At 37.0% G+C, this 26,372-nt stretch overlaps 1 protein-coding gene across 2 annotated transcripts in view; it reads left to right on the top strand.

Annotated features, from left to right (window-relative positions):
- The window catches only part of AGGF1 (angiogenic factor with G-patch and FHA domains 1), a 46,732-nt gene that overhangs the window by 9,356 nt on the left and 11,004 nt on the right, over positions 1–26,372 (top strand). For both annotated transcript variants that reach the window (XM_036847416.1, XM_036847415.1), the window contains exons 6-9: positions 12,115–12,445; positions 13,439–13,550; positions 14,381–14,432; positions 25,618–25,719. In XM_036847416.1, the coding sequence (XP_036703311.1) occupies positions 12,115–12,445; positions 13,439–13,550; positions 14,381–14,432; positions 25,618–25,719 (597 nt within the window). The remainder of the gene's footprint in view (positions 1–12,114; positions 12,446–13,438; positions 13,551–14,380; positions 14,433–25,617; positions 25,720–26,372) is intronic.

Below are 26,372 nucleotides of genomic sequence, written 5' to 3' on the forward strand. Positions count from 1 at the left end.
GCAGGAAAGGAGGCTTATTTGCTATATTGGCATTTTGTAAATTGTGGCAACTATTCAATACTTTTTACTCTTGATTTTTTTTTTTTTTTTGAAATACAGTTGAAGTACAATATTATGTTAGGTTCAGGTGTACTAAATAGTGATTTGACATTTGCATACGTTATGAAATGATCACCACCTTAAGTCTAGTAACCATCATGTTCCACATAAAAAGTTATTATATTATTTTTGACCATATTCCTTATGCTGTAAATTGTATTCCCATGGCTTATTTATTTTATAACTGGAAAGTTGTACCTCTTAATCCCCTTCACTTCGTTTGCCCCCACTCCCAGCTCCCTCCCCTCTGGCAACCATCCAGTTGTTCTCTGTATCTATGAATCTGTTTTCCTTTTGTTTGTTTTGTTTTTTAGATTCCACATGTAAGTGAGATCATAAGGTATTTGCCTTTCTCTGACTTATTTCACTTAGCATAATGCCCTCTAGAGTCATTAATGTCTTTGCAAATGACAAGATTTTGTTTTTTAAATAGCTGAGTAATATTCCTGTGTGTGTGTGTGCGTGCACACGCCACATCTGTATCTATTTATCAATGGACACTTTGGTTGCTTTCATGTTGGCTGTTGTAAATAATGCTGTGATGAACATTGGGGTGCATATATATTTTTGAGTTCATGTTTTTGTTTTCTTCTGGTAAATACGGAGAAGTGAAATTTCTGGATCATATGGCAGTTCTCTTTTGAATTTTTTTGAGGAACCTTCATACTATTTTCCATAGCGGCTGAACCAATTTACAATACCACAAACAGTGCAAAAGGGTTCTCTTTTCTCCACATCCTTGGCAACACTTGTTATTTGTTGTCTTTTTGATAATAGCTTCTAGAACAGGTGTGAGGTGATAATCTCATTGTGGTTTTGATTTGCATGTCCCTCATGATTAGCAGTGTTGAGCATCTTTTCGTGTGCCTGTTGGTCATCTGCATTTCCTCTTTGCAAAAATGTCTATTTGTTCTTCTGCGCATTTTTTAATCGGGTTGTTTTTTTAATGCAAAGTTGTGTAAGCTGTTTATATATTTTGGATATTAACCCATTATTGGTCATATCATTTGCGAATACCTTCTCCCTTTCACTAGGCTGCCTTTTTGTTTTGTTTATAGTTTCCTTTGCTGTGCAAAAGCTTTTTAGTTTGATGTAGTCCCATTTGTTTATCTTTGCTTTTATTTTCCTTGACTGAGGAGACATCCAAAAAAATATTCGTAAGACTGATGTCAAAGAGCATACTGCCTATGTTTTCTTCTAGGAGGTTTGTGGTTTCAGGTCATACATGTCTTTTTATACGTATATATTCATATTTTTTTATTGAAGTATAGTTGATTTATAATGCATTAGTTTCTGGTGTATGGCAAAGTGATTCAGTAATATGTATATATATTCTTTTTCATATTTTCCATTATGGTTTATTACAAGATAATATAGTTCCCTGTGCTATACAGTAGGGCCTTGTTGTTCATCTGTTCTATATATAGTAGTTTGTATCTGCTAATCCCGAGCTCTTAATTTATTCCCTCACCCCCACCCCTTTGGTAACCATAAATTTGTTTTCTATGTCTGTGAGTCTGTTTCTGTTTTGTAAATAAGTTCAGGTCATGTTTTAGACTCCACATATAAGTGATATATGATATTTGTCTTTCTCTTTCTGACTTACTTCACTTAGGATGATAATCTCTAGGTGCATCCATGTGCTGCAAATGGCATGATTTCATTCTTTTTTTTATAGCTGAGTAGTATTCCATTGTGTATATATACCACATCGTCTTTATCCATTCATCTGTCGATGGACATTTAGGTTGCTTCCATGTCTTGGCTGTTGTAAATAGCACTGCAAAGAACATTGGGGTGCATGTATCTTTTCGAATTATAGTTTTCTCCGGGTATGTGCCCAGGTGTGGGATTGATGGATCATATGGTAACTCTATTTTTAGCTTTTTAAGGAACTTCTATACTGTTTTCCATAGTGGCTGCACCAACTTATATTTCCATCAACAGTGTAAGAGGGTTCCCTTTTCTCCACACTCTCTCCAGCATTTATTATTTGTAGACTTTTTAATGATGGCCATTCTGACCAGTGTGAGGGGTTACCTCATTGTAGTTTTGATTTGCATTTCTCTGATAATTAATGAAGTTGAGTATCCTTTCATGTGCTTCTTGGCCATCTGTATGTCTTCTTTGGAGAAATGTCTATTTAGGTCTTCTGCCCATTTTTTGTTTTGGGTTGGTTGTTTTCATGTTATTGAGTTGTGTGACCTGTTTGTATATTTTGGAAATTAAGCCCTTGTCAGTTGCATTGTATGCAAAGGTTTTCTCCCAGTCTATGGGTTGTCTTTTTGTTTGTTTATAGTTTCCTTTGCTGTGCAAAAGCTTTTAAGTTTGATTAGATCTTGTTTATTAATATTTCTGTTGCCTTGGGAGACTGACCTAAGAAAACATTGCTACAGTTTATGTCAGAGACTGTTTCTCCTATGTTTCTCGTATGTTCTTCTCTAGGAGTTTTATGGTGTCATGTCTTATATTTAAGTCTTTAAACCGTTTTGAGTTTATTTTTGTGTAGGGTGTGAGAGAGTGTTCTAACTTCATTGATTTTATATGTGGCTGTCCAGCTTTCCCAACACCACTTGCTGAAAAGACTGTTTTTTCTCTATTGTATATTCTTTCCTCCTTTGTTACATTTAAGTCTTTAATCCATTTTGAGTTTATTTTTTGTGTTTGGTGTGAGAAAATGGCCCAGTTTCATTCTTTTGCACATAGCCGTCCAATTTTCCCATCACCATTTACTGAAGAGGCAATCTTTTCCCATTGTGTATCCTTGCCTCCTTTGTCATAGATTAACTTCCCATATAAGTGTGGGTTTATTTCTGGGCTCTCTATTCTGTTCCATTGATCTATGTGTCTTTTTTTGTGCCGGTACCATACTGTTTTGATTACTGTAGCTTTGTAGTATATTTTGAAATCAGGGCGCATGGTACCTCCAGCTTTGTTCTTCTTTCTTAAGATTGTTTTGGCTATTTGGGGTCTTTTGTGTTTCCTTACAAATTATAGGATTATTCTAGTTCTGCAAAAAGCACCATTGGTATTTTAATAGGGATTGCATTGAGTCTTTAAATTGTCTTGTATATAGTATGGCCATTTTAACAATATTAATTCTCCCAGTCCATGAGCACAGTATATCTTTCCATTTGTTCCTCTTCTTTCCTCAATATTTTATAGTTTTCAGAATATGAGTCGTTTTCCTCTTTGGTTAGATTTTTTTTTTTTTTTAATTCATCAATCCCTGAGCCTTATTTATTTATTTATTTTATTTATTTATTTTTGGCTGTGTTGGGTCTTCGTTGCTGCGTGCGGGCCTTCTCCAGTTGCGGCAAGCAGGGGCTACTCTTCGTTGCGGTGCGCGGGCTTCCCATTGCGGTGGCTTCTCTTGTTGTGGAGCACGGGCTCTAGGCACACAGGCTCTGTAATTGCAGCACGGGGGCTCAGTAGTTGTGGCGCGTGGGCTCTAGAGCGCAGGCTCAGTAGTTGTGGAGCCCGGGCTTAGTTGCTCTGCAGCATGTGGGATCTTCCCGGACCAGGGCTTGAACCCATGTCCTCTGCATTGGCCATTGAGCCATGAGGGGAGTCCCTCTTTGGTTAGATTTATTCCTAGGTATTTTATTCTTTTTGGTGCAGTTGTAAATGGGATTGTTTTCTTTTTTAAAAAAAATATTTATTTCTTGATTTGGTTGCACTGGGTCTTAGTTGTGGCAGGCAGGGTCCTTAGTTGCGGCTGGCGAGCTCCTTAGTTACGGCTTGCGGGCTCCTTCGTTGTGGCACATGGGCTCCTTAGTTGTGGCAGGTGGGCTCCTTAGTTGTGGCTCAAGGGCTTCTTAGTTGCAGCATGCAAACTCTTAGCTGCGGCATGCATGTGGGATCTAGTTCCCTGACCAGGGATCGAACCTGGGCCCCCTGCATTGGGAGTGTGGAGTCTTAACGACTGCACCACCAGAGAAGTCCCTGGGATTGTTTTCTTAATTTCTCTTGTAGTTTGTTGTTAAATGTGTAAAAATACAACAGGTTTCTGTATATTAATTTTGTATCCTGCAGCTTTACTGAATTCATTTGTTAGTTCTCACAGTTTTTTTGGTAGTGTCTTTAGGATTTTCTGTATGTTGTATAATGTCACCAGCAAACAGTGACAGTTTTACTTCTTCCTTTCTAGTTTGGATTCTTTTCTTTTTCTTGTCTGATTGCTGTGGTGAGGACTTCCAATACTGAGTTGAATAAATGTGACAAGAGTGAGCATCCTTGTCTTGTTCCTGATCTTAGAGGAAATGCTTTCAGCTTTTCACCATTGAGTATGATGTTGGCTGTGGGTTTGTCATATATGGCCTTTATTATGTTGAAGTACGTTTCCTTTGTACTCACTTTGTTTAGAGCTTATCATAAATGGATGTTGAATTTTGTCAAAAGCTTTTTCTGCATCTGTTGAGATGATCATGGTTTTTATTCTTGAGTTTGTTAGTGTGGTGTATTGTATTGATTGATTTGTGGGTATTGAACCATCCTTGCATTCCTGGGATAAATCCCACTTGATCATGGTATATGGTCCTTTTAATGTATTATTGAATTTGGTTTGCTAATATTTTCTTGAGGATTTTTGCATCTGTGTTCATCAGTGATATTGGCCTGAAATTTTCTCTTTTTGTCGTGTCTTTGGTGTTGGTATCAGGCTGATGCTGGCCTTGTAGAGAGTTTGGAAGTGTTCCTTTCTCTTCAACTTTTTTGAATAGTTAGAGAAAGATAGATTTGTTAACTCTTGTCTAAATGTTTGGTGGAAATCACCTGTGAGGTCATCTGATCCTGGACTTTTATTTCTTGTGAGTTTTTTGGATTACTGAATCAATTTCATTTGCAGTAAATGGTTTGTTCATATTTTCTATTTTTTCCTGATTCAGGCTTGGGAGACTGTGTTTCTCAGGGTTTATCCATTTTTTCTAGGTTGTCTGTTTTATTGGCATATAATTGTTCATAGTAATCTCTTATTTTTTGTATTTCTGCAATATCAATTGTAACTTCTCTTTCTGATTTTATTTATTTGGGCCCTCTCTTTTGGTGATAAGTCTTGCTAAAGGTTTAGCAATTTTGTTTATTTTTTCAAAGAACCAGCTCTTAGTTTCACTGATCTTTTTTCTTTTTTTAGTCTCTACCATTTCTTTCTTTCTTTCTTTCTTTTTTTTTTTGCCACGCTGCGCAGCTTGCAGAATCTTAGTTTCCCGACCAGCGATCAAACCCATGCCCTCTGCAGTGGAAGCACAGAGTCCTAACCACTGGACCACCAGGGAATTCCCTGTATCATTTATTTCTGTTCTGACCTTTATTATTTCTTCTCTTAACTTTGGGGTTTTTTCTTCTTTTTCTAGTTCCTTCAGCTGTAAGGTTAGATTGTTTATTTAAGATTTTTCTTGTTTCCTGAGGTAAGCTTGTATTTCTATAAACTTCCTCTTAGAACTGCTTTTGCTGCATCCTATGGATTTGGGATCATTGTGTTTCCATTTTCATTTGTCTCCAGGTATTTTTCAGATTTCTTTTTTGAGTTCATTAGTGACCCATTGCTTGTGTAGTAGCATATTGTTTAGACTCCATGTGTCTGTGGTTTTTGCAGTTTTTTTCTTGTAGTGGATTTCTAGTTTCATACTGTTGTGATTGAAAACGCTGCTTAATATTTCAGTCTTAAATTTTTTTTAAATTTTAATTGAAGTATAGTTGATTTACAGTGTTGTACTAATTTCTGCTGAGTTATACACATCTGTACTTTCTTTTTTTTTTTTTAATTCTTTTCCATTATGGTTTATCCCAGGAGACTGGATATAGTTCCCTGTGCTATACAGTAGGATCTTGTTTATCCATTCTAATTGTAATAGGTTGCATCTACTAACCCCAAACTCCCAGTCCATCCCTCTCCCTCCCTTCCTCCCCCTTGGCAACCACAGGTCTGTTCTCTATGTTTGTGAGTCTGTTTCTGTTTTGTAGATAGGTTCATTTGTGTCATATTTTAGATTCCACATATAAGTGATATTATATGGTGTTTGTCTTTGTCTTTCTGACTTACTTCACGTTGTATGATAATCTCTAGTTGCATCTCAGTCTTAAATTTCTTGAGACTTGTTTTGTGGCCTAGCATGTCATCATCATACAGAATGTTCCATGTTCACTTGAAACAAATGTGTATCCTGCTGCTTTTGGATGAAATGTTCTCTATGTATCTGTTAGGTTCATTTAGTCACGTGTAATTTAAGGCCAGCGTTTCCTTACTGTTTTTCTGTCTAGATGATGTCCATTGATGTAAGTGGAGTGTTAAAGTCCCCTACTATTATTGTGTTACTGTCAGTTTCTCCCTTTATGTTTGTTAGTATTTTCTTTACGTATTTAGGTGCTCCTGTGTTGAGTACATAGATATTTACAATTGTTATATCTTCTTGTTGGCTTGATCCCTTTAGCATATAACATTCTTGTTTGTCTCTTTTGACAGTCTTTGTTTTACAGTCTGTTTTGTCTGATATAAGTATTGCTACCCCAGTTTCCTTTTTATTTCATTTGCATGGAATACCTTTTTCTATCCCTCACTTTCAGTCTGTGTGTGTCTTTAGATCTGAAGTGAGTCTCTTGTAGGCAGCATATATATGTTTTTTTTTTAATCCATTCAGCCACTTTGTCTTTTAATTGGAGCTTTTAATCCATTTACATTTGAAGTAATTACTGATAGGTATGTGCTTACTGCCATTTTGTTCATTGTTTTTTGGGGGGAGTTCTGTAGTACTTTTTTGTTCCTTTTTTCTTTTGCTGTCTTCCCTTGTGATTTGATCACTACCTTTAAGTGTTATGTTTGGATTCCTTTCTCTTTTCTGTGTATGTGTTGTTGGTTTTTGGTAACCATGAGGTTCATATTTGACAACCTATATATATGTGATTATTTTAAGACGATTCCTGAAGTTTGAATGCATTCTAACTGCTTTACATTTTTAGTTTCGTTTCCCCCCACATCTGATGTTTTTGAGGTCATATTGTACGTTTTCGTTTTGTTTATCCCTTAACTGCTTATGTAGATATACATGATTTTACTACTTTCATCTTTTAGCCTTTCTACTAGCTTTATCAGTGGTTGATTTGCTACCTTTACTGTATGTTTACCTTTACCAATGAGATTTTTCCTTTCATAAGTTCCATATTTCTAGTTGTGGTCCTTTCTTTTTTACTTAGAGAAGTCCCTTTAACATTTCTTGTAAAGCTGTTTTAATGGTGCTGAACTCTTTTAGCTTTTGCTTGTCTGTAAATCTCTTTATCTCTCCTTCCAATCTGAAGGATACCCTTTCTGGGTAGAGTGTTCTTGGTTGTAGGTTTTTTCCTTTCATCACCTTGAATATATGGTGCCACTCCCTTCTGGCCTGCAAAGTTCTGCTGAAAAGTCAGTGATAGCCTTATGGTAGCTCCCTTGTGGATAACTAGTTGCTGTCCCTTGTTGCTTTTAAAATTCTCTGTTTTTCTTTAATTTTTGCCATTTTAATTGTAATTAACCTCTTTAGATTCATCTTGTTTGGGACTCTATGGTTCCTGGACCTGGATATCTGTTTCCTTCCCCAGGTTAGGGAAGTTTTCAGCTACGATTTCTTCAAATAAGCTTTCTGCCCCTTTCTTTCTCTTCTCCTCCTGGGACTCCTGTATTGTGATTGTTAATATGCTTGATATTGTCCCAGAGGTCTCTTAAATTATACTCATTTTTTTAAATTCTATTTTTTCTTCAGCTTGAGTGATTTCTGCTATTGTTTTCCAGACTGCTGATCTGTTCCTCCGTATCAGCTAATCTGTTGTCCCTTCTAGTTATATTTTTAATTTCAGTTATTCTATTTTTCAGCTCTGTTAGGTTCTTCTTCATATTTTCTAACTATTGAAATTTTATGTTCATTCATTCTTCTCCTGAGTTTGGTGAGCATCTTTATGATCATTACCTTGAACTCTTTATCTGGTAGATTGCTTATCTCCACTTTGTTTGTTCTTTTTATGAGGTTATGTCTTGTACCTTCATTTGGAACATATTCCTCTGTCTCTCCACTTTACCCAATTCTCTGTGTTTATTTCTGTGTGTTAGGTAGGTTGATTATGTTTCCCGTCTTGGAGAAATGGCCTTATTTAGGAGACCTCCTCTGGGGCCCCAGCAGCACACTCCTTTTTGGTCTCCAGAACCAGATGCTTTAGGGGTGTCCCCTATGTGGGTTGCATATACATCCTTCTGTTGTGGTGGGGCTGATTACTGTGGGAGCACTGGTAGGCAGGGCTGGCCCCTGGCCTGGTTGGCTGTGAGGCCATGCCTTCTATGGTGGCTGTAGGCCTACTAGAGGGTAGGGTAGCCTTCCTGTGAAGTTGGCTGCATGGTCTGGGGGGCTCAAGGCTGTTCCTGGTTCACTGGGGGTGAAGCTGGGGCCCCACATGGCTGTCTTTCTGGCAGGCCGGGGGTAGGGTTTGGGGCTTGTGCCAGCCTGCTGGTGGGCAGGGCTGGGGCGCCAGCACTAACAGACTAGAGGAAAATTCCAAAGTGGTGTGTTCCAGTACCAGTGTTATTGGGGTAGAACAGACTCCCAAAAATAGCTGACCCAGGCTCCTTTCAAACTACTGCCTCAGTGTTGGGACATAGAGCATGTGACATTTTGCATGTGCCCTTGAGAGCAGAATCTATTCCTGTATCCCTCTAGTTCTCCTGAACATAAACTCTGCTGGTTTTTCACAGCCAGACATTCTGGGGGCTCATCTTTCCAGTGCAAGACCCCTGGGCTGGGGACCCCATTTGGGGCTCAGACTCCTCGCTCCTTGTAGAGGACCTCTGTGCTTGTGATATTCCTTCCATTTGTGGGTTGCCAGCATGGGGGGGTGTGGGTCTCCACCTGTCCTACCCATCTCGTGTGGTTCCTTTTGTTTGTTTGTTTCTTTTAATTTTTTAAAAAATTTTTATTGGTGTATAGTTCCTTTACAATGTTGTGTTTCCACTGTACAGCGAAGTGAATCAGCAGTACGTATACATATATCCCCTCTTTTTTGGATTTCCTTCCCATTTAGGTCACCACAGAGCATTGAGTAGAGTTCCCCGTGCTAGACAATAGGTTCTCATTAGTTATCTATTTTATACATAGTTTCAATAGTGTATGTATGTCAATCCCAATCTCCCAATTCATCCCACGCCCCACCCCCCCGCTTTCTGCCTTGGTATCCATACATTTGTTTTCTACGTCTGTGTCTCTATTTCTGCTTTGTAAATAAGATCGCCTATACCATTTTTTTCAGATTCCACATATATGTGATAATAAACGATATTTGTTTTTCTCTTTCTGACTGACTTCTGTCACTCTGTATGACAGTCTCTAGGTCCATCCATGTCTCTACAAATGACCCAATTTCATTCCTTTTTATGGCTGAGTAATATTCCATTGTATATATGTATCATGTGCTTACTTCTTTATGTCTTTAGTTGTGGAAAATCTTTTCTGCTAGTGTTCAGGTCATTCTCATAGATAGTTGCTCTGTAACTAGTTGTAATTTTGGTGTGTCTATGGGAGGAGGTGAGTTCAGTGTCTTCCTACTTCACCACCTTGGCCACCTCCCCTACTCTTGAAATTTTATCTCAATTCTCTACTTGATTTGTCTTTATTTCTCTTTTATTTTCACTGGCAATACCTAGGAATTGAAGATTATGTAACTAAAATACCAAAAATGATTTTTCTTTTTTTTTTAAGATCTCTTTTTTAGTGACGTCTACCTATTACCAGTGGTTGAACTGTTTGAAAGGATACATTATGAAACTACTTCTCCCTAGCAAAGCAAAGAACATGTAGGGGTCCTCAAATGACCTTTCCTGACAAACTAGAGAATGAAATTTGAAAGCATTCTGTGAGATTTTGGTCCAGCTTAGCTCCCATAACTGTTCATCTTTACCATCCTTCAAAAATATATTAAGTTCAGGACAGTGGCTTAAGAAAAATCCTGATGAAATTCTGAGAATTCCCAAAGGATTCTAAAAGGTAATTGTGAAGCATGGGAGGAAAGCAGTTAGGACATCCTCATCTTTTTCTTGAGTTTTAAGATGTTCTTGAGCCTCACTTTTTGAAAGTGTAGAGTATACAGAAGGAAGGAAGTAGGGTGAAGAGATTGCAGTAATAACTTGAAATATGCATATATGCTTAATGCCCACATGTAGGCCCCGGGCCTTTCTTATATCTTAATGAATATTTATCTAACATTCTAGACTGACAAATAGTTTTTAAAAAGCAGTACCTCTTGCAATTTCACTCATTTTTCTTCTGCATGTATTGTCCTATAAGCAGTAGTAATAATAAAATATGTAAGATTGGAAACCGGTTTTTTTTTTTTTAAAGCATATATAGATAGGGAAATTTTTTGGCCATAACTCACAGTGGCCTTTAAAGTTCCTCATAGTTTTTCATCTCCTTGTCCTCGTTCTTGTTCTTGGTGAGTTTATGTTGCTGGAAGTATGTATATTTATCTATCACACTGTGAGTGTTTAGCCAGTCTTCAAACTGAATTTATGCTGCTATTAAAAATGCGTGTTTAGGGACTTCCCTGGTGGCGCAGTGGTTAAGAATCTGCCTGCCAGTGCAGGGGACACAGGTTCGATCCCTGGTCCGGGAAGATTCCAAATGCCACGGAGCAGCTAACCCTGTGCACGACAACTCCTGAGCCTGCGATCTAGAGCCCATGAGCCACAAATACTGAGCCCACGTGCCACAGCTACTGAAGCCCACGCGCCTAGAGCCCATGCTCCGCAACAAGAGAAGCCACTGCAATGAGAAGCCCGCGCACCACAACGAAGAGTAGCCCCCACCCACTGCAACTAGAGAAAGGCCGCGCACAGCAACAAAGACCAACGCAGCCAAAAATAAATAAATTAATTAATTAAAAAAACAAACAAACACAAGTGTGTTTAAGATGCTCTCATATTTTATAAAGTAACAGCGGAACATATGAATTCACTTCATCATGTTGCTCTAAGATAGAAAGAAAATTCAGACTGTGTTACAAACCAAAGGAAAATAACCCTCTGTTTCTTCTAAAGTTAAAATAATAGATTTGTTCATTTGTCCTAGGGTATGCCCAGTATGCATGTATAATAAATAATAAAAGGCTTATGCCAGGTAAGTTGGAATTTTGGAACAAAAGAGATATAACTGATTCATCTGTACTTTTTTTGTATTATCAAACCAACTCTCTAATATATTAAATTTTAGCAAAACTTCAGTTCTGCTACATTAGGTACATTTGGACCTTTAAATCCCTGCTGTAATTAAAGCTAATTCTTTATGTTATGTATGTTGACTTGATAATTGGCTCAATGTTCAAAAAGAAAATTCAGGTTTAGTTGTATTCTCTAGGCCTGCACTGTTCAGCCAGCTCCATCTGGCTATTGAATACTTGAAATGTAGCTAATCCTAATTAAGATGCTTTCTAAGTGTAAACTGCACTCAATTTTGAAGACTTAGTACAGAAAATCCATGTAAAATATTTTGGTAATTTTTATATTGATTAAATGTTAATTTTATATATAATTAATAATATTTTGTAAGTACTGGGTTAGATAAAATGAATTTCACTGGTTTCTTTTTACCTTTTTAATGGCCCTACTAGACAATTTTAAAGTATAAATATAACTTGCATTTTATTTTTGACAGCATTGTTCTAGGCTGTCACATGTCCAAGCAATATGTGATGAGGGCCTGGACTGGGACAGTTAAGACACTGAAAATAGATAAGGAGAGAAAATTGGGACAAATTTCAAACAGAGTCTATAGCACTTGGTAGTTGATTTCAAGTGGTGGTTAAGGAGATGTCAAAGACTTATGATTTGGATAAGTGGATGGTAATATCATTAACTAGGAAAGGGAACATGAGAGGAAGAGGCAGTAGAGATAATAGCTATTGTTATTTCACTGTACATATATCTTCACTAATTCATTGAAACATGTAGCATTAAATACAAGATGGTCATGTTTAAGAGTCTTCTCTCCTGTTCCCACCTCTTTCCAGAATTTGAATTCAGAAGATCAAAAAACATCAAGTATTGAACATATAAGCTGCAGTGAGGGAGAAGATTTTGCAAATGTGAAAAAGAAGGCCAAAATAGACATTCATTACAAAAAGAGTCCCCCCAAATATACTGTTCCAGTTAGCGCAAAGACTGTAGAATCTCCTCTTAATGAAAACATTTATAATTCGGCTTCATTTAAAGATGAGAAAATCATAGAGACTGATAGTGAGCCCGAAGAAGGTGAAATTACAGACTCTCAGACCGAGGACAGTTATGATGAAGACATTACCAGTGAAGACAATGTAACTGCAGAAGATACTGAAGATGAAGGTGAGTTAATGGCCATTATTTAATTTTACATAAATAACCAAGTATGGTCATTGTAAAAGTGCAAAACAGTTAAAAGTGTTAGTAACCCATATAATATATCTACCAAAAAGTGAGCTGATTGTTTTAAAGAGATTAATGACATTATTAAAAATTATAACTGCTTGGTTATTTTTCAAGAGTAGGATGTGAATAAATGACTAGTACTTGGATCCTGATGTTTGATTGCATTGTATGGCTTAGTCAGTAGAACACAAAACCAAGTTACCTACTTTCTAATCCTAAAGTAGGTACAAAGTCTATTTTAGTGGATTAGATAATTGTCCACTTTTGTAATTGAGGGATGGAAAGCAGTTGCCTTTAAAAAGAGTAGTCCATGAATTCAGCTTACATAGGTATTACGGTAAATCTAATATTTATTTTACTTGAGGATATAAAGATATACTTTTAAAACTCAGGATTTCATATTGGTGTATATGAGCTTATTTTGTTCTTAATGGAATTTCCTCTTATTTTTTCTTAAAAAGGGCAGACTCAGTTTTTCTAACTTAATGTAAAAATGCTTTTTTGAGATACTTTCAAATTCCAAGACCTTAAAAAAGAGAGAGTTGATTATTTTATAATTGTGATAGGTGCTGAATATCTTTAGGTTGATCTTTTTATTAATTTATTTATTTTTGGCCACGTTGCACGGCATGTGGGATCTTAGTTCCCTGACTGGGGATCGAGCCTGTGCCCCCCTGCAGTGGAAGTGTGGAGTCTTAACCACTGGACCGCCAGGGAAGTCCCATAGGTTGATCATTTTAAATTGGTAACATTGTTAAACCTTACTTACTGTGTATGTGATATAGCAGAATTTAAGAATGTTGTTTTAAACAGAATGAAGATTTTATCAATATTTTTTTACTTTATGTATGCCTCCTACTCATCCCTATACATTTCTAATTTTTTCCCATAGCATTTGAATTAATATGTACACATTTCTTTCTTTGGCAGATGAAGAAAAAATTTGGCCCCCATGTATCAGAGTAATTGTAATTAGATCACCTGTGTTGCAGACAGGATCACTTTTTATCATTACAGCTGTAAATCCTGCTACAATTGGAAGGTAAAAATGTTTAATGTTATTATATTTGTGTATTTGTCTTATTCCAGTGGACTGTACTTTTCCTGAGCAGTTAATCATTAAATATGCATGGTACTTGTTGAATAGGCAAAAAATGACATCCATGTCCCTCCCTTTTCCACTCAAAAAATATTCTGACACTTACCTTTTGTCACCTGCTTTTGGAAGACAATTGGAGATATAACCTCATTATCCCTAAAGGGGACTGCCTAGGTAAAGAGATAAAATCTTGGTGATATGATACCTTCCACAGAGGTTTTTGTCATTTTCTTATCTTTTGTATTGCTTTTTTTAGGTTTAAATTACTTAAACCCACTATTGACCTCCTCTGATTCTTTTCCTTTTTACCCCTTTGTAATTCAGCCAGCTTGGTAGAGAGGTAGGTTTTAATCATGAGTAGGATAATTTCCTTTCTTCCCAACTGGAAAGGTAATGTATCTTTAATTCAGGTTCCATGCGATATCTTAATTTTAAATTCTTAGAAATAGTATACTTTTTTTACATGTAGTAATAGAAGTGGAAACAGTCAACAGGTCTGGAAAAAGTGATTGACATTAGTACAAAGGATATTTTGTCTCACTGGATGTTTACTAGCCTGTGACAGATGTACCAAAGAGTAAAAGTAATTCTGGAACCTTCTTTCAAACAGGAAATTAGAGTAGCATTATGGAAACCAGATTTAGTGTGATAGAGAGACTTACATTTTAACATTATCTTTTAAAACAAAAAAACTTATCTTTAAAAAAATTCTTTAAGTGCTACATTTATGTATGCTTCAAAAATAATTAAAGGCATTTTACTTAACTCTGCAGAGAAAAAGATATGGAGCATACTCTCCGAATCCCTGAAGTTGGTGTCAGTAAGGTAAGCTCTTTGATTTTTCAGTTACAGCCCCCTAGATGTGATTTTGTAAATCATCATTATGGCAGAAAGCTTAGGATTTTTCCCATTAAAAAGAAAGGTTAATAGTCAATATAGTAATGGTAATGAAAGCAGTGCAGATTTGTTTATTCCACTGCTTGAGAAAATAAAAATTCTCTTTCACAATTTGGATGAGCTAAAATTATGTTTAATTTTTAACAGTCTGGTGCAGGAGTAGAAAATGTGGATTAATTTAAGTATTAAAGTAATACCCATTTAACAAATATTTATTGAATGAAATAAATATGCTAGATATTATAGCAGTTCAAAAATAAATCAGACCTGGATTCAGGCTACTTTAGTGCATGGTTACTTTGAGTCCAGGGTATTTTCCAACTCAAGAACAATCTATCCTCTACCATCCAAGGCTTTCCATATATAGCTTTTCCTAGTTGCGTCTCTAATGGTTTCAGGAAAAAGAGTAGTCGGGTTTTTCAAAACAAACAATAAGAACAGTTGCAGCTTAAGTTACAAGGTTTAGCTACCAAAACTCTCATTTATCTTTTTTCTTTACTATATTTTCTGTACTTTTCCCCCCTCCCTTTTCTGACTGTTACCTTTTTTCTTTTTTTTTTTTTGACCTTTCATCATCCCCATTTTGTTTCTATTTAATGGACTATAATATAATTCTAACATATGTATTTTTTGTGATTTTTGTCTTTTTGGAATGAAATTTGTTTTCCCATTATTAGTTTGAAAGTCTAGTTATTTTTACTTTGTACTCATTCAGAGGGAAGGAAATCCTCGTAATCCTAACTCTGACCAAGTTATCTTTCTTTTTTACCTTCTTATGACCCTTGATTCTTCTGCCTCCAAAGAAAACCCAATCTGTAACTTAAGTAGCAAAGATATCCTTCTCCCACTTCAGTCTAAAATGTAGGTAGTTCTCTGGTGGCATTTCTGCTTTTTCTTTTAAACAAACATGTCCACTGGTGGGATAGATGATTTGTTAGCTGTGTGAAATCAGTTTGACAATATATATCACACATATCCAGGTATATGGAAAAATTAAATTAAAAAAAACCCCACATACTTCATATTAATATTAGGGGGAAAACAGAAATGAATATTTAATGAATGGATAGGAAAGGACCTTCTAAGTTTAAAAAAAAGGAAAAAAATCACAGAGGACAAGGTAATACTGAATAATTTAAGTTTGAAGTTCTTTATTTGTTAAATAAATTTAAAAGGCAGACTAGGACAGTCAGATCTGATAAAATATATATCCTTTATATTTTAAAAGCTCATACAAATTCATTTTTTCAAACCGCACTGTGGGTAAATGAGAGAAGGACATAAGTAATTCACAGTAGAGGAAATATGGTTAATATGTGAAAACCATTCAATATTTGTAGTAATTTAAGAAGTACAAATGAGACCAAGATGTCAGTTTTCATTCATCCTATTTATTAAATATCATTCCTGTTGAGAGCATAATTTAGAAAGCTCTTTGGAATAAGGTTTCAGGTCAAAAGACTTGAAACTATTTAAACTCTTTGATATAGTTATTATGATTCTAAACAACCCAATTGAAAGAAATGTACGAAGGACATGAAGAGAAAATTTACAGAAGAGGAAACCCAAATGGCTAATAAATATAAAAAAAGGTTTCAGTCTCAGCAGTAATAAGGAAAATGCAAATTAAAATCACAGTGATGAGATTAATTTCACACCTGTTATGTTTGCAAAAACTAAAAATTCTGACAATACAAAGTGTTGTTTAAGAGTACATGGAGCAACAAGAATTCTTATAGATTGGTGTGGAATATAAATTGGTCCAACCACTTTGGAAAATGATAATGGCAGTATCAAAGTTTAAGGTTTGCATATACTGTGGCTTAGCAGTTTCATTCCTAAGTGTATATCCCAGAGAAACCCTCGTATTGTCCACAAGAAGGGTGCATATACAAGAATGTTCATAGAAGCATTTTGAAAAATAGTAAAACCTTGGAAAAAACCTGGATGTCGGCATCAGAAGAATGTGTAGAAATATGTAGAACACGTAGTGGTACAGCCATACAATGGATTACCGTTCAGCAAAGTAGCACAACTATGCACAACAGCTAGATATACTTCACAACGTAATATTAAGCCAAAGAAGCAAGATAAAAGAAATATATACTCTTAGCATAAATTTGTCAGAACTCATCAAACTGTACATTTAAGAACTATGAATTTCCTGTCTATAAACTGTCTCAATAAAAAATTCATAGTGTGATTCCTATTTATATCAAGTTCCAAACAAGACAAAATAAACATAATTTTTATGGATATATACATATATGGTAAAAGTATAAAGAGATACATCATGATTAAATAAACATCAAACCTCTGAAAGAAAGGGTGGAGGATAGAGTGAAGTACACGTCAATGGATAATAATTTATTTTCTTTTAAGTATCTGAGGCAAATATAACAAAATTTATTAAAGCTGGATCATGGGTAGACATTTTTCAGTATATTCTTTTGTATGTTTGAACAATTTTATAAGTTTATACTTATGAAAATTTTTAAGAACTTTATTGAGATATAGTCTACATACCGTATATTGTTTACCCATTGAAACTGTGTAATTCAGAGGATTTTAGTGTATTCACAGTTGTGTAACCATCGCCACAGTCAATTTTAGAACATTTTGATCACCATGAAAAGAAACATCATACTCAATAGTGATCACTCCCCATTTCCACCTGACCTCCACACCCCTAGGCAACCACCAGTCTACTTTATGTCTCTGTGGATTTGCCTGTTCTGCACATTTCATATAAATGGAACCGTATAATATGTAGTCTTTTGTAAATTTTTTTTTTTAACATCTTTATTGGAGTATAACTGCTTTGCAGTGTTGTGTTAGTTTCTGCTGTATAACAGAGTGAATCAGCTATATGCATATGTATATCCCCATATCCCCTCCCTCTTGTGCCTGTCTCCCACCCTCCCTATCCCACCCCTCTAGGTGGTCACAAAGCACCGAGCCGATCTCCCTGTGCTATGCAGCTGCTTCCCACTAGCTGTCAATTTTACGTTTGCTAGCGTATATATATCAATGCTACTCTCTCACTTTGTCCCAGCTTACCTTTCCCCGTGTGCTCAACTCCATTCTCTACGTCTGTGTCTTTATTCCTATCCTGACCTTAGGTTCATCAGAACCATTTTCTTTTTTTAGATTCCATGTATATGTGTTAGCATACGGTATTTGTTTTTCTCTTTCTGACTTCACTCTGTATGACAGACTCTAGGTCCATCCACCTCACTACAGATAACTCAATTTCATTTCTTTTTATGGCTAAGTAATACTCCATTGTATATATATGCCACATCTTCTTTATCCATTCATCTGTAGATGGACACTTAGGTTGCTTCCATGTCCTGGCTATTGTAAATAGTGCTGCAGTGAACATTGTGGTACATGACTCTTTTTGAACTATGGTTTTCTCAGGGTATATGCCCAGTAGTGGGATTACTGGGTCATATGATAGTTCTATTTTTAGTTTTTTAAGGAACCTCTATACTGTTCTCCATAGTGGCTGTATCAATTTACATTGCCACCAACAGTGTAAGAGCGTTCCCTTTTCTCCACACCCTTTCCAGCATTTAATGTTTGTAGATTTTTGATGATGGCCATTCTGACCGGTGTGAGGTGATACCTCATTGCAGTTTTGATTTGCATTTCTCTAATGATTAACGATGTTGAGCATCCTTTCATGTGTTTGTTGGCAATCTGTATATCTTCTTTGGAGAAATGTCTATTTAGGTCTTCTGCCCATTTTTGGATTGGGTTGTTTGTTTTTTTGATATTGAGCTGCATGAGCTGCTTGTAAATTTTGGAGATTAATCCTTTGTCAGTTGCTTCATTTGCAAATATTTTCTCCCATTCTGAGGGTTGTCTTTTTGTCTTGTTTATGGTTTCCATTGCTGTGCAAAAGCTTTTAAGTTTCTTTAGGTCCCCTTTGTTTATTTTTGTTTTTATTTCCATTTCTCTAGGAGGTGGTTCAAAAAGGATCTTGCTGTGATTTATGTCATAGAGTGTTCTGCCCATGTTTTCCTCTAAGAGTTTTATAGTGCCTGGCCTTACATTTAGGTTATTAATCCATTACGAGTTTATTTTTGTGTATGGTGTTAGGGAGTGTTCTAATTTCATGCTTTTACGTGTAGCTGTCCAGTTTTCCAGCACCACTTATTGAAGAGGCTGTCTTTTCTCCATTGTATATTCTTGCCTCCTTTATCAAAGATAAGGTGACCATATGTGCGTGGGTTTATCTCTGGGCTTTCTAACCTGTTCCATTGATCTGTATTTCTGTTTTTGTGCCAGTACCATACTGTCTTGATTACTGTAGCTTTGTGGTATACTCTGAAGTCAGGGAGTCTGATTCCTCCAGCTCCATTTTTCTTTCTCACAATTGTTTTGTCTATTCGGAGTCTTTTGCGTTTCCATACAAATTGTGAAATTTTTTGTTCTAGTTCTGTGAAAAATGCCATTGGTAGTTTGATAGGGATTGCATTGAATCTGTAGATTGCTTTGGGTAGTATAGTGTTGATTCTTCCAATCCAAGAACATGGTATATCTCTCCATCTGGTTGTACCATCTTTAATTTCTTTCATCAGTGTCTTACAGTTTTCTACATGCAGGTCTTTTGTCTCCTTAAGTAGGTTTATTCCTAGATATTTTATTCTTTTTGTTGCAATGGTAAATGGGAGTGTTTTCTTAATTTCACTTTCAGATTTTTCATCATTAGTGTATAGGAATGCAAGAGATTTCTGTGCATTAATTTTGTATCCTGCTACTTTACCAGATTCATTGATTAGCTCTAGTAGTTTTGTGGTAGCATCTTCAGGATTCTCTATGTATAGTATCATGTCATCTGCAAACAGTGACAGTTTTACTTCTTTTCCAATTTGGATTCCTTTTATTTCTTTTTCTTCTCTGATTGCTGTGGCTAAAACTTCCAAAACTATGTTGAATAATAGTGGTGAGAGTGGGCCACCTTGTCGTGTTCCTGATCTTAGTGGAAGTGGTTTCAGTTTTTCACCATTGAGAATGATGTTGGCTGTGGGTTTGTCATATATGGCCTTTATTATGTTGACGTAGGTTCCCTCTATGCCTACTTTCTGGCATATCATAAATGGGTGTTGAATTTTGTTGAAAGCTTTTTCTGCTTCTATTGAGATTATCGTATGGTTTTTATCATTCAGTTTGTTAATACTGTGTGTCACACTGATTGATTTGCATATACTGAAGAATCCTTGCATTCCTGGAATAAACCCCACTTGACCATGGTGTATGATCCTTTTAATGTGCTGTTGGATTCTGTTTGCTAGTATTTTGTTGAGGAATTTTTGCACCTATGTTCATCAGTGATATTGGCCTGTAGTTTTCTTCCTTTGTGACAAATTTGTCTGGTTTTGGTATCAGGGTGATGGTGACCTTGTCAAATGAGTATGGCAGTGTTCCCCCCTCTGCTATATTTTGGAAGAGTTTGAGAAGGATAGGTGTTAGCTCTTCTCTAAATGTTTGATAGAATTTGCCTGAGAAGCCATCTAGTCCTGGGCTTTTGTTTGTTGGAAGATTTTTAATCACAGTTTCGATTGGTCTGTTTATATTTTCTATTTCTTCCTGGTTCAGTCTCGGAAGGTTGTGCTTTTCTAAGAATTTGTCCATTTCTTCCAGGTTGTCCATTTTATTGGCATATAGTTGTTTGTAGTAATCTCTCATGATCCTTTGTATTTCTGCAGTGTCAGTTGTTACTTCTCCTTTTTCATTTCTAATTCTGTTGTTTTGAGTCTTCTCCCTTTTTTTCTTGATGAGTGTGGCTAATGGTTTATCAATTTTGCTTATCTTCTCAAAGAACCAACTTTTAGTTTTATTGATCTCTGCTATTGTTTCCTTCATTTCTTTTTCATTTATTTCTGATCTGATCTTTATGATTTCTTTCCTTCTGCTAACTTTGGGATTATTTTGTTCTTCTTTCTCTAATTGCTTTAGGTGTAAGGTTAGGTTGTTTATTTGAGATGTTTCTTGTTTCTTGAGGTAGGATTGTATTGTTATAAACTTCCCTCTTAGAACTGCTTTTGCTGCATCCCGTATGTTTTGGGTTGTCGTGTTTTCATTGTCATTTGTTTCTAGGTAATTTTCTATTTCCTCTTTGATCTCTTCAGTGATCTCTTGGTTATTTAGTAGCGTATTGTTTAGCCTCCATATGTTTGTATTTTTTACAGTAATTTTCCTGTAATTGATATCTAGTCTCATAGTGTTGTGGTCGGAACAGATACTTGATACGATTTCAATTTTCTTAAATTTACCAAGGCTTGATTTGTGACCCAAGATATGGTCTATCCTGGAGAATGTTTCATGAGCCCTTGAGAAGAAAGTGTATTCTGTTGTTTTTGGATAGAATGTCCTATAAATGTCAATTAAGTCCATCTTGTCTAATGTGTCATTTAAAGCTTGTGTTTCCTTATTTATTTTCATTTTGGATGATCTGTCCATTGGGGAAGGTGGGGTGTTAAAATCCCCTACTATTATTGTGTTACTGTCGATTTCCCCTTTTATGGCAGTCAGCATTTGCTTTATGTATTGAGGTGCTCCTGTGTTGGGGCATAAATATTTACAGTTGTTATATCTTCTTCTTGGATTGATATTTTGATCATTATGTAGTGTCCTTTTTTGTCTCTTGTAATAGTCTTTATTTTAGAGTCTATTTTGTCTGATATGAGGATTGCTACTGCAGCTTTCTTTTGCTTTCCATTTGCATGGAATATCTTCTTTCATCCCCTCGCTTTCAGTCTGTATGTGTCCCTAGGTCTGAAGTGGGTCTCTTGTAGACAGCATATGTACGGGTCTTGTTTTTGTATCCATTCAGCCAGTCTGTGTCTTCTGGTTGGAGCATTTAATCCATTTACATTTAAGGTAATTATCAATATGTATGTTCCTATTACCTTTTTCTTAATTGTTTTGAGTTTGTTTTTGTAGGTCTTTTCCTTCTCTTGTGTTTCCTTCCTAGAGAAGTTCCTTTAGCATTTGTTGTAAAGCTGGTTTGGTGGTGCTGAATGCTGTTAACTTTTGCTTGTCTGTAAACATTTTAATTTCTCCGTCAAATCTGAATGAGGTCCTTGCTGGGTAGAGTAATCTTGTTTGTAGATTTTTTCTTTTCAGCACTTTAAATATGTCCTGCCACTCCCTTCTGGCTTGCAGAGTTTCTGCTGAAAGATCACCTGTTAACCTTATGGCGATTCTCTTGTATGTTATTTGTTGCTTTTCCCTTGCTGCTTTTAATATTTTTTCTTTGTATTTATTTATTTATTTATTTATTTATTTATTTTATTTATTTATTTTTTCTTTTTTTTTAATTTATGGCTGTGTTGGGTCTTCGTTTCTGTGCGAGGGCTTTCTCCAGTTGTGGCAAGCGGGGGCCACTCTTCATCGCGGTGCGCGGGCCTCTCACTATCGCGGCCTCTCGTTGTGGAGCACAGGCTCCAGACGCGCAGGCTCAGTAATTGCGGCTCATGGACCCAGTTGCTCCACGGCATGTGGGATCTTCCCAGACCAGGGCACAAACCCGTGTCCCCTGCATTGGCAGACAGATTCTCAACCACTGCGCCACCAGGGAAGCCCTGTATTTATTTTTTGATAGTTTGATTAATATGTGTCTCTGTGTGTTTCTCTTTGGGTTTATCCTGTATGGTACTCTCTGTGCTTCCTGGACTTGATTGACTATTTCCTTTCCCATGTTAGGGAAGTTTTCAACTATAATCTCTTCCAGTATTTTCTCACACCCTTTCTTTTTCTCTTCTTCTTCTGGGACCCCTGTAATTTGGATGTTGGTGCGTTTAATGTTGTCCCAGATGTCTCTGAGACTGTCCTCAATTCTTTTCATTCTTTTTTCTTTTTTCTGCTCCCTGGCAGTTTTTTCCACCATTTATCTTCCAGCTCACTTATCCGTTATTTTGTTATTGATTATTTCTAGAGTCTTTTTAATTTCAGTAATTGTGTTGTTCATCATTGTTTGTTTGCTCTTTAGTTTTTCTAGATCCTTGTTAAATGTTTCTTGTATTTTCTCCATTCTGTTTTCGAGATTTTGGATCATCTTTACTGTCATTATTCTGAATTCTTTTTCAGGTAGGTTGCCTATTTCATCTTCATTTATTTGGTCTTGTAGGTTTTTACCTGCTTCTTCGTCTGTAACATATTCTTCTGTCGTTTCTTTTTTTTTTTGATTTGTTGGTGCTGTATTCCTGTCTTACTGGTTGTTTGCCCTGAGATGTCCAGTACTGGAGTTTGCAGGCAGTTGGATAAAGCTGGGTCTTGGTGCTGAGATGAGGACCTCTGGGAGGCCTCACTCCAATTGATATTCCCTGGGGTCTGAGGTTCTCTGTTAGTCCAGCGGTTTGGACTCGGAGCTCCCACCACAGGAGCTCGGACCTGATCTCCAGCCTGGGAACCAAGATCCTGCAAAAAAAAAAAGAAAGAAAAAAAGGAGCGGTACAGTATCAAAGAATAAAAAACAAAATTGAATTAGAAAGATAAAAATTATATTAGGAAAAAGGAAACTATATTGAAGCAACTGCAACAAGGTAAAATAAAACCACAACAGAAAAAAAGAGAAAAAAGGGGGGAGGGCAGGGAACAAGCCAAAAGGAGAGACCAATAACAAAGTATAAAGAATAAAATAAAATTAGAAAAATAAAAAATCTATTAGGTAAAATAAAAATATAAAAGAACAACAATGAATCAACAAGGTAAAACAGAACCCGAATCTAAAAGAGAAAAAAGAAAAAAATGCACCTTGGCTATGGGGGCAGAGTTTAGACTGGGGTGGAAGAGACAGGGGTGGGATTTAGTGTGGAGCTGAACCTAGGCAGGTGGGGGGTGACATTTGAGCATGAGGCGGGGCCTAGGTGGCCATGTTCAGGCATTGGGCGGGGCCTCTGCTTAGGACCTGCGCTGAAGGGGAGAGGCAGCATGTTGAAAGGAGGGCCTATGGAGTGTGGAGTTCCGGAGTTTGGAGGTAGGGCCCTGAGTGAGGGTGTGTGGATGGGGATTAGGCCAAGTGTTGGAGGGTGTCTCTGAGTGCAGAGGTGGGACCCTGGGTGGGGGGGTGGGGACGGGGCTTGGGTTCTGCGAGGCAGGAGGGAGGCTCTGAGGGCAGAGGATTAGGCCTGGGAGACCAACAGGCTCCCTGGTGCCTAACTGGACAGGGAAAGCACTGGCCCCGTTCCCTTCCGTTCTTTTGTGGCCCTCCCCCACTGTCTCCCCCAGGGTCTCCCCGACCACTGGATCCCTAACCGTGGGTGGGTCCCACTGGGTGTAGGAACTCCTCCCCTCCCTAGCCACCCCTCAGGGGTGCTGTCCCTTAGGTCCGGCCTTTACTTTTGCTCCCCCTTCCCTCCCTCCCACTCCCTCAGGACCCGTTCGGCTGGAGGGGGCCTCGGTGGGCAGAGGATCAGGCCTGGGATCTGAACAGGTTCCTGGGGGCCCAAGTGGGCAGGGGAAACCTGGCCACACTCCCTTTTGATCCTCTGCCCTCCCAGTGGTTCCCCAATTTCCCCCTTTGGGCGTGGGATCCCTTCCCGTCCCCCAGCCACCCCTTAGGGGCGCCAGTCCCGTCCCGCCTCCACTTCTCCCCCCCCTTCACTCCCCCCACGCCCCACATCCTACCCAGTTGCTGGGGTTTCCTCCCGTCCCCTTAGGTGTCCGTTGTCCCCCACCGGTGCCTGCTAGGTGCCCTAGTTGTGCGGAGACGCGAATTCCCCGTCTTCCTGGTACGCTATCTTGACTCCGCCCCTGTAACTAGCATTTTTACTTATTTAGCATGTTTTCAAGATTCATCCATGTTGTAGCATATATCAGTACTTCACTTCTTTTTATTGCCAAATATTCCATTGTTCAGATACAGATATTTTATCTGTTCATCAGCTGATGGACATTTGAATTGTTTCCACTTTTTGGTTATTAAGAATAATGCTGCTGTGAACATTTCACATACAGGTTTTTGTTTGGAGGTATGTTTTCATTTCTCTTGATGCCTACCTCAGAGTAGAATTGTTGAATCGTATGGTAACTCTCTGTTTAACATTTTGAGGAACTGTCAGACCCCCCACAAAGCAGCTGCACCATTTTACATTCCCACCAGCAATGTATTGTTTATGAAATTTAAAGTTAAATATTTCTGCAGCTCTATATCCAGTTAAATACACATGTATTGAGTACCTGCCTAATATATGTGAGGCACTGTATTACGTACTAAGTGGTAAGAAAATTGTAAACTAAATGTAAGCAATAGGGACTTCCCTGGTGGTCCAGTGGTAGAGAATCCACCTTCCAGTGCAGGGGATGTGGGTTCGATCCCTGGTTGGGGAACTAAGATCCCACATGCTGCGGGGCAGCTAAGCCCGAGCGCCTCAACAAGAGAGCCCACGTGCTGCAAACTACAGAGCCCACAGCGCTCTGGAGCCTGCGCACCGCAACTAGAGAGAAAACCCACACGCCACAACTAGAGAGAAGCCCACACGCCAAAACGAAAGATCCGCGTGCCTCAAGGAAGATCCTGCATGCTGCAGCTAAGACCTGACGCAGCCAAATAAATAAATTAATTAATTAAATAAAAATAAATAAATGTAAGCGATAATTGTAAGCAGTACAGTGACATTCACATATATGGAAACTTTGTGTAATTTAATTGTTATATAAACAAAGTGCTGTGGAACAGAAGGGAGTGATTAGTTCTGAGTATTGAAAATTTGGAAAAAACAGAAGTCGGCCTTGAATGTTTCAAATCACCTTTCGTATTAAGAATTTTTAATAACATGAACAAATATATTAGGTGAAAAAATTATTTCAAATTATATATATAGTATAATCTCAACTATATTATAAAAGTAGAAAAGATAGGACACATACTAAATTATTAATGGTAATTATAGGTGGAATTATAGGTGACTTCTTCTCCTGTAGCCTTCTCATTTCTACCAGAAGCATTATTATACTTTTGTATTCTGAAAAAAATGTATTAAAAATAATAAAAGTTAAATTATTAAGAGACTAAAGTTCATTGCATCTTATCATAGAGAAATTATCTATGGTTTAAAAAAAAGTATAATACTTTATAATTACCTGGTTTCTTTTTTTTAAGTTTCATGCAGAAATTTATTTTGACCACGACTTACAAAGTTATGTCCTTGTGGATCAAGGCAGTCAAAATGGTACAATTGTTAATGGAAAACAGATTCTTCAAGTGAGTATATACTTATTAATTAAATACTTGCACATTATTTTAAAAAGCTGAAATGAAACTTTTTATCCCTCAGGGCCATAGTTATTATACATATCATTTAGTTCAGATTGGTATTCACCCAAATGTGTTAACATAGAAGGGAATTCTTAGAAAGGGCTAAAAAATGTATACAGTAAGTGGATACTTAACTGTTGAGTTTTGACTTCTAATTATGTACCTGTGCCTTATATTTAGAAATAAATGCATTTTAAAGCTATTCAGATAAATGTTCTTACAGCAACTTTAGGGGCCATCCTTTTTGTGTGTGTGTGTGTGTGTGTGTGTGTGTGTGTTTTTAAACTTTTAAAGGAAATGTTGTTAAACTGGAAACTCCTTGAAGGCAGGGACTATGTCTATTCAGTTAACTCTTCTATCCCAACATGTAGCAAAGTGTTTTAGCACATAATAAGATAATATATGGAAGGGAGGGAGGGAGGTCTTATTCTTAGTCTATAGGAATCAAAAATGAGATAAAACTGAATTATCAAGAGAGGACGGAAAAAGGGAAATATGATGCACTTATCTCCTTAACACTTCATCTTTTTGACTGTGATGATTATTCATTTTGGTAAAAGACTGTTTGAAGTTTGAGTTGGGTATTTCTGTGATAGGAT

The sequence above is a fragment of the Balaenoptera musculus genome, chromosome 3, assembly GCF_009873245.2.
Source record: "Balaenoptera musculus isolate JJ_BM4_2016_0621 chromosome 3, mBalMus1.pri.v3, whole genome shotgun sequence".
NCBI lineage: Eukaryota > Metazoa > Chordata > Mammalia > Artiodactyla > Balaenopteridae > Balaenoptera > Balaenoptera musculus.